The 16,836-nt window shown below is 38.6% G+C and overlaps 3 protein-coding genes across 19 annotated transcripts; 2 read left to right on the top strand and 1 right to left on the bottom strand.

Annotated features, from left to right (window-relative positions):
- Nucleotides 1-338: 338 nt before the first annotated feature.
- Nucleotides 339-1,962, bottom strand: LOC112289697 (uncharacterized). 2 transcript variants are annotated; one of them, XR_002971963.3, is made up of 4 exons: nucleotides 1,756-1,962; nucleotides 1,505-1,611; nucleotides 1,141-1,251; nucleotides 339-800 (listed from the first exon to the last, which is right to left on the bottom strand). XR_002971963.3 is itself a non-coding variant. In XM_024535159.3 (3 exons), the coding sequence occupies exons 1-3, from the start codon at nucleotides 1,892-1,894 to the stop codon at nucleotides 1,192-1,194; spliced, it is 306 nt and encodes a 101-aa protein (XP_024390927.1). In that variant the 5' UTR covers nucleotides 1,895-1,962; the 3' UTR covers nucleotides 1,031-1,191. The 2 variants fall into 2 exon arrangements, 1 of the variants encoding a protein (XP_024390927.1); XM_024535159.3 differs by lacking the exon at nucleotides 339-800 and having other exon boundaries at nucleotides 1,031-1,251.
- A 198-nt stretch (nucleotides 1,963-2,160) lies between these two features.
- On the top strand, nucleotides 2,161-7,412 carry LOC112289695 (uncharacterized). 12 transcript variants are annotated; one of them, XR_016505852.1, is made up of 5 exons: nucleotides 2,161-4,511; nucleotides 4,667-4,717; nucleotides 4,830-6,372; nucleotides 6,610-6,669; nucleotides 6,851-7,412. XR_016505852.1 is itself a non-coding variant. In XM_024535155.3 (2 exons), the coding sequence occupies exons 1-2, from the start codon at nucleotides 3,074-3,076 to the stop codon at nucleotides 5,377-5,379; spliced, it is 2,151 nt and encodes a 716-aa protein (XP_024390923.2). In that variant the 5' UTR covers nucleotides 2,519-3,073; the 3' UTR covers nucleotides 5,380-7,412. The 12 variants fall into 12 exon arrangements, 1 of the variants encoding a protein (XP_024390923.2); XR_012218682.2 differs by having other exon boundaries at nucleotides 2,519-4,511; nucleotides 4,667-6,236; nucleotides 6,851-7,075; nucleotides 7,224-7,412; XR_016505851.1 differs by having other exon boundaries at nucleotides 2,519-4,511; nucleotides 4,667-6,372; nucleotides 6,851-7,075; nucleotides 7,176-7,412.
- A 4,907-nt stretch (nucleotides 7,413-12,319) lies between these two features.
- Nucleotides 12,320-16,276, top strand: LOC112289658 (calcium-dependent protein kinase 2). Of its 5 annotated transcripts, none has more exons than XM_090254975.1 (3): nucleotides 12,470-12,673; nucleotides 13,389-13,442; nucleotides 13,747-16,276. In XM_090254975.1, exons 1-3 carry the CDS (start codon nucleotides 12,614-12,616, stop codon nucleotides 15,547-15,549), a joined length of 1,917 nt encoding a protein of 638 aa, XP_090111101.1. In that variant the 5' UTR covers nucleotides 12,470-12,613; the 3' UTR covers nucleotides 15,550-16,276. The 5 variants fall into 5 exon arrangements, with proteins under 5 accessions (XP_090111102.1, XP_090111101.1, XP_090111103.1 ...); XM_090254977.1 differs by having other exon boundaries at nucleotides 12,497-12,734; XM_090254976.1 differs by lacking the exon at nucleotides 13,389-13,442 and having other exon boundaries at nucleotides 12,320-12,673.
- The last annotated feature ends 560 nt before the right edge of the window (nucleotides 16,277-16,836 follow it).

Here is a 16,836-nt window from a genome sequence, read left to right as displayed (position 1 = left end):
CTGATTTTTATTTCTCCTAGCATGTAGACGTACTTACTGGTGAGCATAGACTAGTTATAAATCTTGTCAAGATGTGTGCACCGCAGCGCTAGAATGTTGGAGAAATTTCGTATCAGGATTGCAATCGTACGAGAAATTTGTCATATCACATGATTTGTTTCTGTGACGCAAACTCAGACATACTGACCATCGCTCATTCCTTTCCACACGATTTTCAGAGAACGGGAAATTTCGTGTTTCTCTGAGTGGATCTGGTGCTCAGGAAGGGGCAGTTGAACAGGATTAGTGAACATGTCGTTGAGTAGGAAGCGCAATGAGTTGCACGAGACGACCTCATCTTTTTCGGGGGAATACTGGGCACAAGTTAAATTCGTTTACAGCGCTATTGAAAGCATTTGAGGACAAAGGTGCAGTTGTCGAAGAACGGTCTGCACAGGTGTGTTCGCGCACGTCACAGTGTTTCACTTTCTCCAATGAAGACTAATTCTGAATGAACGAGTGTACAGTGAAATAAGTCCACTATACAGGTGGCTAAAGATGGCCGAGCTGCAGAACACCCACCAAGCTTCTAAATTCATCGAAGCAGGTCTGGCTGTGAAGAGATTTGCTGCCGTAAGCGGCTATGACAACACAAACTGCATCAGCGACAAGTGGCATTGGTGAAGATCGAGTGGCCTTTTCTGTCTCCCCTCTAAACCCTGGCGACAGCAATGCATTTATGTATGAACTAAAGCTAATTCTATGTATGAATCAAGCAATAGTGTTTGAAGAAAATTGACTCTCTGTTGCTCCATCAAGTCCTGGCAAAGATTGCAACCAAGAAGAGAGTTGGAATTTGTTGTCAAGTGAGTCCAGAGGCATTCAAGAGGGGTTTCTTGGACTATAAATGATGTAATATAGCAGAATGTGCTGGAAGCTTATTTCTAACATGAAATGCAATGCATTTTTTCCTGTTCTATTACGAGGGTTTTTAAAAACAGTAGCGAGAACCAGGCTGAAAGACTTTCACAAGCATGCAAGGACCAGGTACTTCACCAAATTCGCAAGCAAAAAGTAACAGAAATGATACATGTTTACAGTGTAAGAGCCATTTACTGCCTATCACACACAAGGGCATCCGCAGCTCAACACGATGCACACCATGCCATAGCTTTATATATTCAAATCACTTCAAACTGGAGAATCGGTACTTCATTTCGCTTGCGCAGGACCTTTCTCAACCTTAACTCCTTTCCAGAAAGCAACATAGTCCTGCAACCATAGTTTAGGTATGAATTGTCAAGAGAGTCTGCCAGCCCAACATCTCACAAACCGATCTAAACTTTCTTACCCGTCTCCACAGTATTCGTAATCCCCGCAAGATCCACATTACATGTCAAAAGCTTCCAAGAAAATACGAAATCGCACCTTCGAATATCAAAATAACCGCATCCTCCACAAAGAATGGCAAAAATACACAACGAACTCGAGATACAAGGAATCCACATTCTGTTGCTCAACATACTTTAACGTTCGCAGCAGCTGGTTTGGGAGTTGGGTAAAACCACGCAGCGTCCTTGTTCACCTTGCCGTCCACTTCAATGGTGTAATACGATGCTACCCCCTTCCAACCTGCCCATACCCAATTCAATTAAACCGCCTTGCGGCACATCAATTCTATCCTCTGCTGCCACTCCTACAAGAATGTCAAAGCAATCCCACAATTGCAATCCACACAGCGTACGAATTAACACTCAATTTGCTGCTCTCAAGTACCGCAGGTTGTATGAGTGTTGCTGGGCTTGAAATACTGCATATCGATAGCAGTGGGCGGGAAATAGACATTGCCCTCCACCACTTCGTAGACGTCCGTGGCTGCTATCGTCGCTCCGTTCCAAATTGCCTTGGTCGCCATCTCTTTCACGATTGCCTGCTTCGCAACCGGAATTCCCCACAGCTTCTTCACAAACTACTAGGATGACGATGATGAGTGGCAATGTGATATTGAAACACCAACCGTTTAAATCGTGAGTACAGGGATATTTGTCAGTGAAGAGGGGGTAGCTTCTTGCGCAGCATCGTCGAGCAGGTGTCAGGTTTAGGGTGGAAGCTGGTCACCTATTACCGGCTTTTTCGGATAAGAAATTGAGGTCAAAAGATATGGTAATGGAAACATTGGGTGAATTGAATCAGACACAGTGACTAGGTTTGGATTTGTGAGTAACATGAAATCATGAGCGTTTTCAGGAGGGGGATTAGAACACCGCTGCTGCAAATGGTCTTAAAACCTCGTTTTCCCCATGCTTCAAGTCGTACATCCTGCGGATATGTTGCCTCTCGTCCACTCATCTCCGCCCGATTCCCAGGTTCCAAAATTTAAATAAAAGACGGATATGAAAGATGAAAAGTGGTTTACAAGTGGTATTTCCCTTCGTAAAATTAGGAGAAACTAATCGCTCATACCGATTGCTACAGTCCCGCAATCATCCACTCAAGTGGATCTTTGCCGTTCTTGCACGAGATGTACAATCCTTGCGTTGCGGGACTCTTCCTCCAACGCTTCTGGCCAGAAGGGAGGGGAGTGGGGCAGACAGTAATAGTCAGGAAATCTTTGCTCTCAAGCGCATGCCGTGTTGTAGGCTTGATGGCTACGGAGGTTTTGCTCCACTTGTGCAAAGGAAATGAGTTCGGCAGGGAGCTTGTGCCGGATGGTGATGGTGGGTGACGTCCACAAATGGGTCACATTCTCCGGCCGCTGATGTGTACCACTGCTAGGAGATTGGTTGCACAGTAGCGCTCTGAAGTGAAAGATCATTGATGCAGAGACCTCTCCACTATGACCTTACGTTATGTTCGGGAAGCATATTTCCGAGTTGGGCGCCTAAGCTACCAAGTGAACTGCCTCGGTCGCGGAGGGACATAGTGTGATGCTTGATTTTGGTAATGAGGTTTTGTTTCTTTCAAGTGCGGAATGTTCATCAAGGGTGAGCACCAGAAGTGGCCTTGATGAGTCTTGAAGTGCATCGATTAAGTGTATCTTTTCGGATATTTTACACGTTGAATCCTCTGAAGGAGGATGAGGTAGTACACAATCATGTCAGACTACTTGCAGCAGGCAAACGATGTTTTGAAAGAACTGCAGAATATTCGTGTGAAACTGAACTTGGAGCAGTGTAAGTTCTTGATGGCAAAACTCGCGGATGCTATAAAAGATGTGAATAGACGTGTTCGCCGTGCCGATAGAGAATTTGACCTCGTCCTGAGTGAGCTCTATCGCGTGACTCTGAGAGTGTGGAGCCTTTTGCTTGACTGTTGCTATTGCACTCAAGATAGTTGTCTTTTATCACGGATCATAGCTGCCAGCCAAGTGACGGACAGCAGGCAACGATTTCTCAAGCTTCATGCCGAGCTGAAATGGTGTCTATTCTTGATCAGCTGCATTGTCAAAGCTCCCAGGCGACCATCACTGGGGGATTTTAACTGGGACAAAACTGTAGACTCGATTGCCAATGACATCACTTTCATCAACGCTGCAAATACCGATTGGATACATTTAGTAAAGCTGCTGAAGGAGAGCTTTAAGGAGCTGGGTGATCATCGTGTAGCATGCAAGTGTATGCTCTCTCGTTTGGGAGAAAGGGTGGATTCGAAATGGGAGTTGGGCATTCCTCTTGTCACCAACCGAACTTTGCTCGAGGATGGCCAAGGAGGGCAGGGAACCATCGACGTCGTGACTTGGAAGGATAAGGTTTTAGTGGAGAAGACTTTCAATGATCTCACCGATGGGGAAGTTTTCAGAAAGGAAGCGGACTTTCTTGGAAGATTTAGTCATCCTCATATATTGAGCATGATATGTTCTTACGAGCAACCAGAAGGATACGGCCACATCATGATGGAGAAATTCTCCAAGGATCTTCATGCTTACATACGTAATAGAAAGTCGCCATTAGCGCCATTGGAAGCTGCAGAAATCATTCTTCAGATCTCTGAAGGTATGCACTACTTACACACTGTACAAAAGGTGGCACACAGAGGCTTGAAGCCAAAAAATGTGTTGGTGAAGGAATATCCTGTATTGGTAGTAAAAGTTAGCGATTTTGGGTTGGCGAAGGTGAAGGAATCAATATCTGCCAGGTCGGAACAGACAGCCAATTGCGGCACCACTTTGTACAGAGCTCCGGAAATGTTTGCCATCCCTGGTCAAGAGCCTCACCATGAATGTGAATTTATAAGCGGAGCCAAGTCTCGGAATCCCTGGTGTGTGAATGCGAATGCTTTCAAGGCGGATGTTTACAGCTTCGCTGTCACTTGCTTTTTTATTCTGACGGGTGAAGAGCCATACAGAGGGCACAGGTTAGGTGTACTATACGACGTAGTAAAAGTTAGAGGCCTAAGGCCAGTGCTGCCTGCTTCTTGTCCACCAATTTTGTCGTGGCTTATTGAGAGATGCTGGCATCCAGATTCATCCCAGAGGCCGTCATTCTCTGAAATCTGCGAAGTACTAAGGACACTAAAAGCTATTCTTCTCACAGGTTTGTTCTTTTATCGACCATGTCTTCTGTTAGTTTCTTTCTCTCAACTAATTAGGCACTTAATGACTATGTGTTATTGATACAATCATACATACTCATTATGTTTAACATCTTGATAACATATTAATATCCAACATACTATAATGTGTACACAGGAGGTAGTGGCTTTCTGGACAAACCTGGAGTGGAAGATCTAGCAGAATCAGGTTTAATAACTCTACTAACGCCAGAAAAGTATACAGCAAATAAGAGAATCCTTGTGGTCGGTAGGTCAGATTCTGGCAAAGAAAACCTCATTGATCTTGTTTGTGGTTTTAGGAATGGGTCTGTGAATGACGCCAAATCAGGTCGATGGACTCCTGATTCGTCTATGTGCCTTTTAAACACTGGAGATCTTGAAAGTAGAGGCCAATTGGATTTTTTAAAAAATCTTATCATGAGCAAGAATGGAGCATGGACCTCAAAGTCTATGAAGCGGCAATGGTATTCAGCTCTCCATCCCTGGAAGCGAGTGGAGCAGGAGGATTCGTTGGCTTACAGTAACAGGATTCATTTGCTGTGGCTTGTCTACTCAGTGGACAACTCTCCCGGTCCGGAATTCACCAAACTAAAGAATCTTTGTAATCTCCCGATCCAAATAGTGATAACCCAGAAGGACGAGAAGCACGATCCCAATGGTAGCTTGTACCATAAAAATTTCCATGCTAGGGAAGCGTCCTCTTTTCCTAAAGAAAGTCAAGTCGAGTTGAAGAAGAAAATTGTGAAAGTGAATTTTGCGCATTTTACACAAGGTGATGATCTTCGCACTCAGCTCTGGAATTCTTGTGAGGCAGCTCAAACGAAAGCGGACATCAAATTTGTCTCGTAGATCATTTCGTGGGTGTACAAAAAACTGGGACGTAAAGGATTCGTCGTCTCTAGGCCCGATGTTACGCCTTTAGGGCGGGAATATTCTTTGACAAAAAGCGCTGTGTTTGTTTTTCAATTCTTGTGCGATTGGTGGGATGTACCGTCTGAATTAGCAGCTGTGTTAAAAGCTAAAATCAAATCCTTGGACCGAGTGGCTGTCAGCGGCGCAAACTATATAGAGATACGAAGCGGTGAAGAATTTGTGTTATTCTGTGTTCGTTGCGCTGGTTTTATACTTTACAGCAAAGGGCTGCATCCGAACGGCTGGTTATCTGCTGATACATCCCCGTTTTACTCAACCTGGGATGCAGAAGTGAGCGCCTATTTTTGTTCTCATTCAGAGGAATTGGGTGAGTGGCGGTTTGATGAGAGTACTCTGAGTCGTTGGAATCTGGTATATACTTGCCTGCAAGAACTTCTTCAGCATGCTTATGACCAAGGTGTTAGCTTAGGACAGCAGCTTAAACATCCTTGTCCTCCTCCTGGCCCGGTCCCTCCTCGTCAGCTCTATGATGCCCTTCGACCTGTTCCTGAACCCCAACCAAAAAGAACATTCCTTATTTTTTTTCTCTCAAGCTGCTTTCAAGTTCTTCAAAGATTTTTTAGAAGAATGCCGTTTTGGTGATTGAAGTTGCAGCATTGGTCAGTTCAAGTGAGGCTTTAAAGCTGAGTCAATCCAAGTGAACCACGTCGACAGCCTTATCACAATCTCCGCTATCTCATCGCCGCACAGTGAGTATGGTTAGAGGGCGTGGTTACACACTGCAATCTTGGAATGCTTGGTGAGGCATTCCGCACTTGTCGATTGAGTTGCAGGTAAAGATGAGGAAACTTAATAGTTTTATTCAACTCTTCAAGCTTCTGGCGTAGTCAGAGCATCCAACTCTTTACTCCCTCCCTTCCAAGAGCACTTACTGTGTGGACGATTCGTACCAGCAAATCAGCATATTTAGTAAGGGAATGTTTACTTGATATTCGCAGATGTATTTTGTCTTCACAAAAGTGGTTTAGACACAGAGATGAACACGTTTCTGTATCGCCGTTCTGGAGAGTTCATATGAGCTTGTGATTTTATTAGGCCCTTTGTTTCAACCAGAACAAGATGTATGATCTTGTCAGTGTGCCTTGGTAGTGCTTTCATGGTAGTTTGAAAATATTTCTGTTCTTATCTCCATGTATCGTTGAGCAGGGTGGGAGTTCATATATGCAGTGGATTCAGCAGCTGTTGGTACGGACAGAGCATGTGCAGGTAAGCGAACATAAATCTAGACAAACCTGTTGATCGAGGCTGGAAGTAATAGGGAAGCTCTTAATCTCCTTGGACATTGGACTTTGAGAGTTAAGGTTAGCTTTATGTTAATTACGTTGCCTAAGTGATAATTTGTCACTTTAAGCCTGACCCTCTTGTGGTGTGGTCATTCTTGGTGTAGAAACCTTCCTTCATGGGCGTACCTATCACTCTTAAGTAGCTTAGCATTTCAGGACTTGCTTTGCAGCCATATGGTCAAAAATGTAGTTGGGTCAGAGAGCAGTCCATGCCTTTTCCTTCGCATATAGGTTCTGTAACAATGAAACAACTGGGACAGTAAAATCAAAGTTCTCAAATGAACTTGACTGTTCGCCCGGTGCAGACTTCAATCACTCAACCATTTCAGGTGCATAACACTGTTCCCAGCTATTAGATTTCCTTGTCCTCCTCATCAAGCAACTGTAGCAAGCAATGTTTCAACCTCTCATTATCCCTATTTCATGCAGTCACGTTGCTTGCAATGGACCACAACTCAACGTGTCGAAACTTTGCAGAATCATGGAGGAATTGTGGTTAGTCACAAGCCTAATCAGCATGTGGATGTTTCAGAGGGCCTGAAGCCAATGCATTGACTCTTCAAGTCAGATGCCAGCATAGATTGCTGATTTTATTGTATTGAGTTACATTTATATTGTACACCATTACATCCAATACAACATATTCAGTAATCCATGTTTCATCTATTTCTTGTGTGTAACGTGATACAGTGTTGTCATGTTATTCGTTGCTTGTATTATACATTCTGGTTTATGCATTCGTAGTAGAAATATGTTACAATGTCGAATGATTTTTTATATTAAGAATTGTTCAATCATTAAATAATGAATTACGATTTATACATATTTTAATTTCTAATAATAATAATAAAATAGTTCAAGTATTTAAGATCAAAAGTTAAACATGTAAAAAATATATATAAGATAGCTCATTTCAATAGGATAATGTTATATAGATTTAATATATTCAAATTTAGTAATATTTTCAGTTATTTTTTTGGTATGTCTCATTATACATTATATAAACCATTTAAGTTATTCAAGGATATCTTATAAAAAAGAATACATTTGATGCAAGAAATTATAATAATAATCTATTAAAGTTTCTTTTATTTTTTGACTTATTTCAAAACAAAAGTTTGTTGTAAAGAACTTTCAAAATAGGATTTCTACAGCTGTTTCATAGTGTCGTGTAGATGTGCTAGTAAATACACTCTTACAAAGTGTGCATCTTTTTCTCAAAATGTCATAAAATAGTGTAAGCTGAAAATTATTAAAAAATATTACTTTGCCAATATAAAAAGTCTGATATGTATTGAGGCCATGTTTAAGACATTATATTTAAATGAAATGGCATAATATATATATATATATATATATATATATATATAAGTATGTTTATTGGTGTATTTATATTATTTTATTTTATGTTAGCTAACATGGAAGTAACATTAGATTATAAAAATAATTTAATTAGGCAGATTCTAAAAAACTTTTTTTAAAATTAATTAAATATAAAAATGTTTTAAAAACCTAAAATAATTTAAATAAAAATATCAAAAAATATACAAATTCAATTATGTTGTATTGAACTTTAAAACATATATTACAATAATAATAAAAAAATAAAAAATAAACAAGAATGGTCGTCAATTAATAGCAATAAAAATTATTAAGAAAATTATCTAAGGAATCGGTAGATTATTAAAAAGAAATTTGTGAAATACGTAGAAAATTAAAAAAAATTAAAAAAATCTATATTATGTGATTATTACACTCTAGTACAATTAGAAACATTTATGTGTAGATTTTTGGAATGCCTGCAAGTAAAAAGACATGGACTTGGGTTTAATCAGTCATCAATGAGTTGGTTATAAGTTCAAGACATTAAGAGCTTTTGGAGGCATTCTCATAGAAAAATATAGTTTAAAAGATTCAAAATAATATGGGCATTAATAAAAACATGCAAAAATATATAGATGAATTAAATGTAACAAATTGCAAAGGCAACTAAAAACATATATGATCAAATAAACATACTTAGAAATTGATAAGTTCTAACCTCTTAAATTAAAGAAGAATGATGTAAATATTTTATAAGAGATAAAATACATAAACAATTTAATGATAGTACTTTAACACTTGTAGATTGGAATAGTCATAGATGGATTAAAAAATAATAGAAATAATAGAAATAATAATAATAATAATAAATTAGATAGAGTTCTAGTGCACCAGAAAGTACATTAATTATTTACAAAGCAATAATAGAAAGTAAACATTTTTTGTTAAATAACAAGATTAGATATAATGCATTATCTTCTATTATTCAACAATGGCGTTAGAAATTTAGATACCTCTTATTTAACAAAAATTTAATTAATGTAGCATATATATCCCAATTTTGATAAAATAACAATAATAATACAAGTATGTAGAATTAATTCTATGTAAATAATTACATAAGAATATTTTTAAAAAAATTATATCTAAATATTAAATTAGTGACATATTAATAAAGTTATCAAGAAGTGATTAGATCAACAAAAGATATTTTATATAAATCAATAAACTTTATTATTATAATTTACAATAGTATCTAGATGAATAATTTTTAATTTTAAGAATAAATTAGAATAAATTAATATTAATAAAATATTATTATATTATTAATTATAAGATTGTTGAAAGAAAATAATAATATGTTGGCACCAAAAGAAGTTTCTTATATTATCTTTAGAAAAATATTTATCAAAAGTAAAAATGATGCTATTCTTTTCATAGAAATTTTGAAAAAAAAAAAACACAACTTCTTTATGTTGACTATAGATAGTATTGAAACTTATTTTGTAGACCAATATTATATCATTAAGCTTGTTTAAAGGTACTATAGTTGCCTTGAGTGATTTTGTAATCAAGTTGTCTAATGAAACTTATATATTTTTTATTTGTAGTGTGTATTGACTTATGTATATTTTTAAAATAATTAAAATTAAAATAATTTTTTTATAATAGTAAATATATATATATATACATTTAAATAAAAAAAATACTATAATTTTAAAGTATAACTAATTATATTGGATAATTCTTTTAAAATAGAATTAAATGAGCATTTTGAAGGTGATGTCTTCAGTTGGAAAAGTATGTACCATAATAATTAATACAATCTAATGCATAATAATTATGTGATAGTACAATTTTTTCTTAAATATAATTATTAAATATGGATCTCATTAATAAATATTATACACTGGATTATTATTCTTAAGGATAGGATTTTACCTATTATATATTTATCATTATAGACATACTTAATTATCTAAATAAATAGTATTAGGCAAAAGACAAATGTAGATAGATTTGATAATATCTTGTGATAAAGCTTTTTAGAAGCTTCATAGATGCAAATTTGATTTTATATGTATTTGTTGTTGATTGGTATGTTAAAAACTTAGCCAACAAGTTAGCGACATATTGCACATATTAGTGGCTTGTGGTACAAGCTGATAATATGGCACATATGTAGAAAACTTGTCTTGCAAGTTAGACATGTGGATATTTATGTTATATTTATTTTTTGAAATCTTAAAGAAATTATAAAAAAAAACATTAAAAAATCATAAATAATTTTACAAAAATTCAATAGAAATAGAAATAAAAATAAAAAATCTTAAAGAAAGATTAAAATTAAAAAATTTAAACAAAATATTAAAAATAAAAACCTTAAAAAATTTCTATCCAAATCCTAATAAAATCCTAATTAAATTCTAACCAAATCCTAATCAAATTCTAATAAAATCTTAACTAAATTCTAACCAAATCCTAAATGAAATTTAAATCTTAAACATAATTCCAATCAAGCCTTAAACTTTAAATCAAATCTTAAACCGTGAAAAAAATCCTAAATAAATTCTAATAAAATCTTAAATCCTAAATCAAATCTTAACAAAATCCTAATTGAATCATAAGTTTAAATAAATCCTTAATCAATTCTATATTAGATTGAAACTTCAATAGTTAATAATTTAAATATTGATTTTGATTCAAAATTTACACATCTCTCCATTACTAAGTTTAAAACAAGATTTTTTTTTAAAGAAGATTAAATTTATCAATTAAAATATAATCCTAAAATCTACTTGGATATTGGCCAACTTCTTTTTCCAACTTTGATGTCAATATCCATATATCAATATTTTTTAATTGTACAGTCTAATGACTTTTAAACTTTGCAAAGATGTTTAAAATCAAGTCAACTACTATTGAGCAAAATTTTAACTCAATCCAATGAGAAAATTGCTATAGATCTTAAATACCATCATTAGACCTCTAAACTCCAATTCTACAGACCCTAGTACATTTAAATTTTAATAACCTTTCATTGAAAAATTCAACCAAGGTTAAACTTACAACAAAGATTTAACACAACACTAGTCACACAATCAAAAAAATTCACTTGTAGATCATTTATAAATCTCACACAATTTTCTAAAGTATAAAATTTATATATTTCTCAAAATCTCAAGTAACTCCAAAAAAACCCTAACCTTGCAAAGCCTTTACAAAATCATTACAAACTCAATTCACTAAAAATAAATATCCAAAGAACCTTTCTTTTGTTTGCTATCAAACTTTGTTCTTTGATTAACCAAAAAACCCCAAAATTGCCATAAATGCATGGTTTTGAGCCTCAGGATTTGATTTCAACCTTGGTTCATAATTGATCCTTTTTAGATATTAATTCTTGATTTCTTAAGATAATTTTTGCTAAAATAAATTTTAAACTTCTTCCTAAAGATATCTATATTAACTATTTTTCTTATCTACTTTGATTTGCCTTATTTATGGCCCTTCAAAGTAAGTAGAAGTCATTTTTACAAAAAGACAGCATTAACACTTATTAAATTTTACTTCTTCCTTGTCTATTATCTATGTTTTTAAGATAATTTTCTACAATATTTAAGCACTTCTATAATATCATCTTTCTTTTAATCTTTGACCTAATGACCATGTTACAATAGGACACCTTAAAAAGATTTGGGCAATTTTAACAAAGATTTTACATGTCTACTTTTGCTCACACTCACTTGTCTACAAAAATTAGAAATTAGACCCAAGGAGATCAAAAACCAAGGGAGCCTTAGCAAGAGTTGGAGGGAGATCTTTAGTGAAAGGCCTAAGAGAAAAAATTAAACACTGAGAGGATGGTCAAAACATAAATATAACATAAATAGTCTATTGTGTAAGTGGTTGGAATCAATTCCAAAACTAGCCTAACAAAATTTGTTACCATAGACACAAAACTTCGGAGTAATTTACATTGAATTCTAGTCTCACATTATTTATATTAATCTAGGTTCTGTCCACTCTGGTGCCCAGCATGTTGTCCATGGACAGTGTGGGTTACACAGAACCAAGACTGGTACAGGGCAGATGGATGAAATTCTGTGGTAAAAGTCCTACTCTATGAGATGTTCTAAGGAACCGTCAAGACAAACGGGCACACCAAAAAACATCTAGACCTGCCCGAATGGAGGAGATAAATGAATAAAACATCAACATACATTCATGCAAAGGTTCATTCAGAAGGGGTCCTAATTACGGGGAAGTGGTAACCGATCCCACAGTTTCGGAGAAGTAGAATTTGAGAGCCGCAGACATTGTGCCGTGCGCAAGATAACGATTTGGGTGATGGAGCACGGGACCCAAAAATATCCGAAACACTCCACAATACTCGCAGCAGAAGCAGCAGCGTTGCAGAGTGCTCAGCAACAAAGAGTGGGGGAGCTGCTTGCGCTTGCAACATGCGAGGGGAGTGAGTGTTAGGTGTGGAGCTGGAGGATGATGACGACGCAGCAGGATGAACGCCGCGTGAAGATGCAAAGATGCAAGAACTACGTTGCTGCTTGGATGCTTCCGCTGTTTACCCTTTTGGTGATTCCAGGGTAGGAATTGCTGAAGAAGCCCGCTCACTTGGGTAGCTGGTTCACTGATGCACAAGGCGTGGTAGGCAGCGCCGTGAACCGGATTTCTCGAAGTATCTTAACTTGGTTTAAGAAAAATAGTCTACAATGTCCTAAAAGTCTAAATTTGACACTTTGGAATGGCTGTTTGTTTTGGTTTTGGTTTTTTATTTTGACTCGTTTCTGTTAGTAAAGAGGGGTTTCCGTGAGATTTCTGAAATACAATTAGATGGCAATAAAGGATTGGTAGCTGGGGATGTGCATTACGGGGAGCTGAGCTTTTACTCTCTACTTGCCACCTCCGTGCCGGCAAGGATTTTTATTGTTTATTGTTTTTGATACTCTCGCTGGAAGGTGTTGCTTGTTCTTCGAAGGATTGGCCGTGCAGTGAGGCTCCTTCGTGGGAGTTTTTAATTTTTAGCATCGTCGTGGTCGTGGTCGTCGTTGTCGTTGCTGTGCTGTTTGAACCAGCTGGCTATGGAAGTTGACCTTGACGTATTCGTAGCTGTGGGATTGGTTGTTCTAGCGGCCTCAAATAGCATTTGTGCTTCGCAAACCCTTTGGAGTTCGTGAGTGTGGCGCAGTCCAGTGCTGGGTCAATTGCTTCAGTTTCTCTCGGTGAGGGTTAGTAGTAGTTTTTGGAAAGTGCCGAATACGTTTATGCTGATTAGGTGGTACTGTTCTTTGATGACTCTAGCTTGCGCAATTGGGTCAAAGGGTTCACCTCCAGGCTGAAGCGCTTGCCAACTACGTGAGTCCAGCTCTTTGCTCTAGTTACTCCTCCTTCGTCCTCTTCTTAACCCTGCTGTGTGCACTGGCGTTGTCGCTATGGCACAGCGTAGACAGCGATGCTGCGGTGATACACGAGTTGAATTTATAGTCGTTGAACGTCTTTTTGCCTGCTTCTTGTCTTAATGTGGTCTGTAAAATATTTCGGTTAGTGGCCTAATTGTTAGTTGAGTTTGTTATATAATTGCTTCAGCGGTGAGGGTTGCCAATTAAACTCTTTTGGTTAGTGTTTTGTATGGCTCTGACATGTGCGTTGAAAACTTCAGGGCACTGGAGTTGGTTTTGTTGCTGGAGAGGAAATATCCGCCAGTGGGGCTTCGAAAATTGAAGAGATGGGGAATATCAGCGGACGCCCAAGAAAGAATCGTGGACATGGGACGAAGGGAATGAATCTGGGCAGGCCTACAGATCCTCGGCAGAAGAATGAGAGCGAAAGACCAATGTACGAAGGCAGCACTCAGCGCTCAAGCGCGGTTGCCAGCAGTTATGGCGGAGGTACCCAGCACAAACAGGATGGCAGCACTCGTCCAGCGACCACGGGGAGCACACACGCGGAGGGTGGCCATGCAGCAAGACCTAGCTCTGGTGCCACACCCTCCGAGCGTCCTCCTGGTCCGATGTCGGCCCCTATGCCTAGGCCCCGGCCGACGTCCTATTCGGCGAACGGCGTTTTGGGGAAGCCGCTGGTGGACATTCGCCAGACGTATTCGCTTGGTCGGGAGCTCGGCCGAGGCCAGTTTGGAGTGACCTACTTGTGCACTCACAAAACAACGGGTGAAATTCTCGCCTGCAAGAGTATAGCCAAGCGGAAGCTGACTACCAAAGAAGATGTCGAGGATGTTAAGCGGGAAGTCCAGATAATGCACCATTTGTCGGGAACTCCCAACATCGTGGATTTGAAGGGAGTGTATGAGGACAGGCATTCCGTGCATCTTGTCATGGAGCTCTGTGCGGGTGGAGAGCTTTTCGATCGCATTATAGCCAAGGGGCATTACAGCGAGCGAGCCGCCGCTGATTTGTGCAGGGTCATTGTGAATGTGGTACACAGATGCCACACTCTAGGCGTGTTTCACAGGGATCTGAAGCCTGAGAATTTTCTGTTGTCCAGCGAAGCTGAGGATGCGCAGCTGAAAGCAACGGACTTTGGTCTTTCGACTTTCTTCAAGCCCGGTGAGGTCTTCCATGATATTGTCGGAAGTGCGTACTATGTCGCTCCAGAGGTCTTGAGGCGGAATTACGGGCCTGAAGCTGATGTGTGGAGCGCCGGCGTGATTGTGTACATTCTTTTGTGCGGAGTTCCACCATTCTGGGCTGAAACAGAGCAAGGAATTTTTGACGCTGTGCTAAGAGGCCACATTGATTTTGTAAGCGATCCGTGGCCGAAAATCTCTAGCGGGGCCAAGGACCTTGTGAGGAAGATGTTGAATATGAATGTGAAGGAGCGGCTGACAGCATACCAGGTGTTGAACCATCCATGGATGGAGGAAGGAGGTGACGCCTCTGACACGCCACTTGACAATGCGGTGCTGACCAGACTGAAGAACTTCTCCACCGCCAACAAGATGAAGAAGCTTGCGCTGAAGGTTATTGCAAAGAATCTGTCAGAAGAAGAGATCGTAGGGTTGCGGGAGCTCTTCAAGTCAATGGATACCGACAACAGCGGTATGGTGACATTTGAGGAACTCAAAGACGGTTTACTCAGACAAGGCTCGAAACTCAGAGAGTCCGACATACGCGAGCTGATGGAAGCAGCCGACGTAGATGGGAATGGGAAGATAGACTTCAACGAGTTCATATCTGCCACAATGCACATGAACAAGTTGGAAATGGAGGATCATCTCTTTGCAGCATTCAGTCATTTTGATACGGACGGCAGCGGATATATTACCATTGACGAGCTGCAGGAAGCAATGGAGAAGAATGGAATGGGAGATCCGCAAACAATTCAAGAGATTATCAATGAGGTGGACACAGACCGCGACGGGAGAATAGACTACGACGAGTTTGTTGCTATGATGCGGAAAGGCAATCCTATTACAGAAGACGGCGGTAAGCACAGACACAGGTAGTTGAGCTCCACGTTCATCTGACCCTTAGCCCAGCGGCAGATTGAGTTTTTGTGCATAGGTACTCTTCTTTCAATTGCAGGTAATGGGCGATTGGGCTCCTGACCAGAGCTTCTTTTGAATCCTTGCATTAGGCTGTTTCACTCTGCTGCGGTTCTCAGGCAGATAAGTTCACATATACACATGCTCGCACATTAGTAGACTCTTGGTGCTTTTAGGCTGCCGCTTCATGGGGAGAAGGTCGTGTCTGCAGCAAATTATTACAGTATTCACAAGTCTTGTGCATTAAATGGTCTTAGGAGAACTGAATGGTCTTCTCGGTAGAGTTTGGTTGGCGTATATATGTAGATGGCTGGGGTGGGAATGGCCGTAAAGGGAGAGAGTCTGCCTGACTGTGAGTAGGTTGTGAAGGTTTTCTTTCACGGCTCTTTATGAATCAACTTTAGATTATCCATGTTCAAAGAGAGGAGCAATGACATTGATGTAATTTTGTAGTCAAGAACATAAAATGCGATCATTACTATAGGACTATCAACTCATGATGAGTCTCTTAATTGTTAGAGCTTGCAATGCAGTCGAGAGCCATTATGCTTTGTTAGACCTCTAAGCCGGCCACAGTTTCTCCCCCCCTGTCCATGTAATCTATGGGTGCTAGTTATTATCAGTTTATTCTCTTCGTGTAAGCTACTTCAAAAAGTGAAGATGATCATGATATAGTCTTTTTGCTCTATCTAATAGTGGCAATGTAAGCTACTTCAAAACGTAAAGATGATGATATAGTCTTTTTGTTCTATCTAATCATGGCAATCTAACATCGAACAAGAGCTTGAAATCAAATATTGTTGATTATTTAGTGTTGCACAGAATCTGACTCTCTTGTAGAGTTTTAATTGTTCAAATCTTTGTATGGCATAATTATTAAAGTAAATGGAGGATAAGTTAGAAGGTAAAAGATGTTATTTAAGATAAATTGTTAATGGTCAAAGACTAGCAAAAAGATGAAAGAAAGTTTATTAAGGTGGCGATTAGGGTTTAAAGTGGTAGCTAAGTTTACATACTTGTTAAAAGCTTCAAAAGTTGATTTGGGAGTGTTGGGAGTGAAGAAACATTCATTTGTTCACAAGAAGGCATTATGAGATTTTGCTAGTGTAAAATTATTTTGGTGATTTTAAGCACATAGAGACTCTTTTTCTTAATATTTTTTAATAGACCTCTTCTAAGAAATGGTTTGAAGTGAGGGTGAAGGTTTGAAAGTGATTGAGAAATTTAGAGGTGACAATTTCTACCATT

This window comes from Physcomitrium patens, chromosome 12 (genome assembly GCF_059467195.1).
Source record: "Physcomitrium patens ecotype Gransden chromosome 12, ASM5946719v1, whole genome shotgun sequence".
Lineage (NCBI taxonomy): Eukaryota > Viridiplantae > Streptophyta > Bryopsida > Funariales > Funariaceae > Physcomitrium > Physcomitrium patens.
The sequence above is the reverse complement of the archived record's forward strand: the minus strand, read 5'-3'. Positions and strand labels throughout refer to the sequence as shown.

Excerpts from the sequence above, each read along its gene's own strand:
- LOC112289695 (XM_024535155.3), top strand. The coding sequence starts at position 3,074 with ATGTCAGACTACTTGCAGCAGGCAAACGATGTTTTGAAAGAACTGCAG. Across the intron at positions 4,512-4,666 it reads AAAAGCTATTCTTCTCACAG|GAGGTAGTGGCTTTCTGGAC; the intron begins GTTTGTTCTTTT and ends ATGTGTACACAG.
- LOC112289658 (XM_090254975.1), top strand. The coding sequence starts at position 12,614 with ATGCAAGAACTACGTTGCTGCTTGGATGCTTCCGCTGTTTACCCTTTT. Across the intron at positions 12,674-13,388 it reads ACCCTTTTGGTGATTCCAGG|CTTGCGCAATTGGGTCAAAG; the intron begins GTAGGAATTGCT and ends TGATGACTCTAG. Across the intron at positions 13,443-13,746 it reads CTGAAGCGCTTGCCAACTAC|GGCACTGGAGTTGGTTTTGT; the intron begins GTGAGTCCAGCT and ends TGAAAACTTCAG.
- LOC112289697 (XM_024535159.3), bottom strand. The coding sequence starts at position 1,894 with ATGGCGACCAAGGCAATTTGGAACGGAGCGACGATAGCAGCCACGGAC. Across the intron at positions 1,612-1,755 it reads CAACACTCATACAACCTGCG|GTTGGAAGGGGGTAGCATCG; the intron begins GTACTTGAGAGC and ends GGGTATGGGCAG. Across the intron at positions 1,252-1,504 it reads CAGCTGCTGCGAACGTTAAA|GACTATGTTGCTTTCTGGAA; the intron begins GTATGTTGAGCA and ends CTATGGTTGCAG.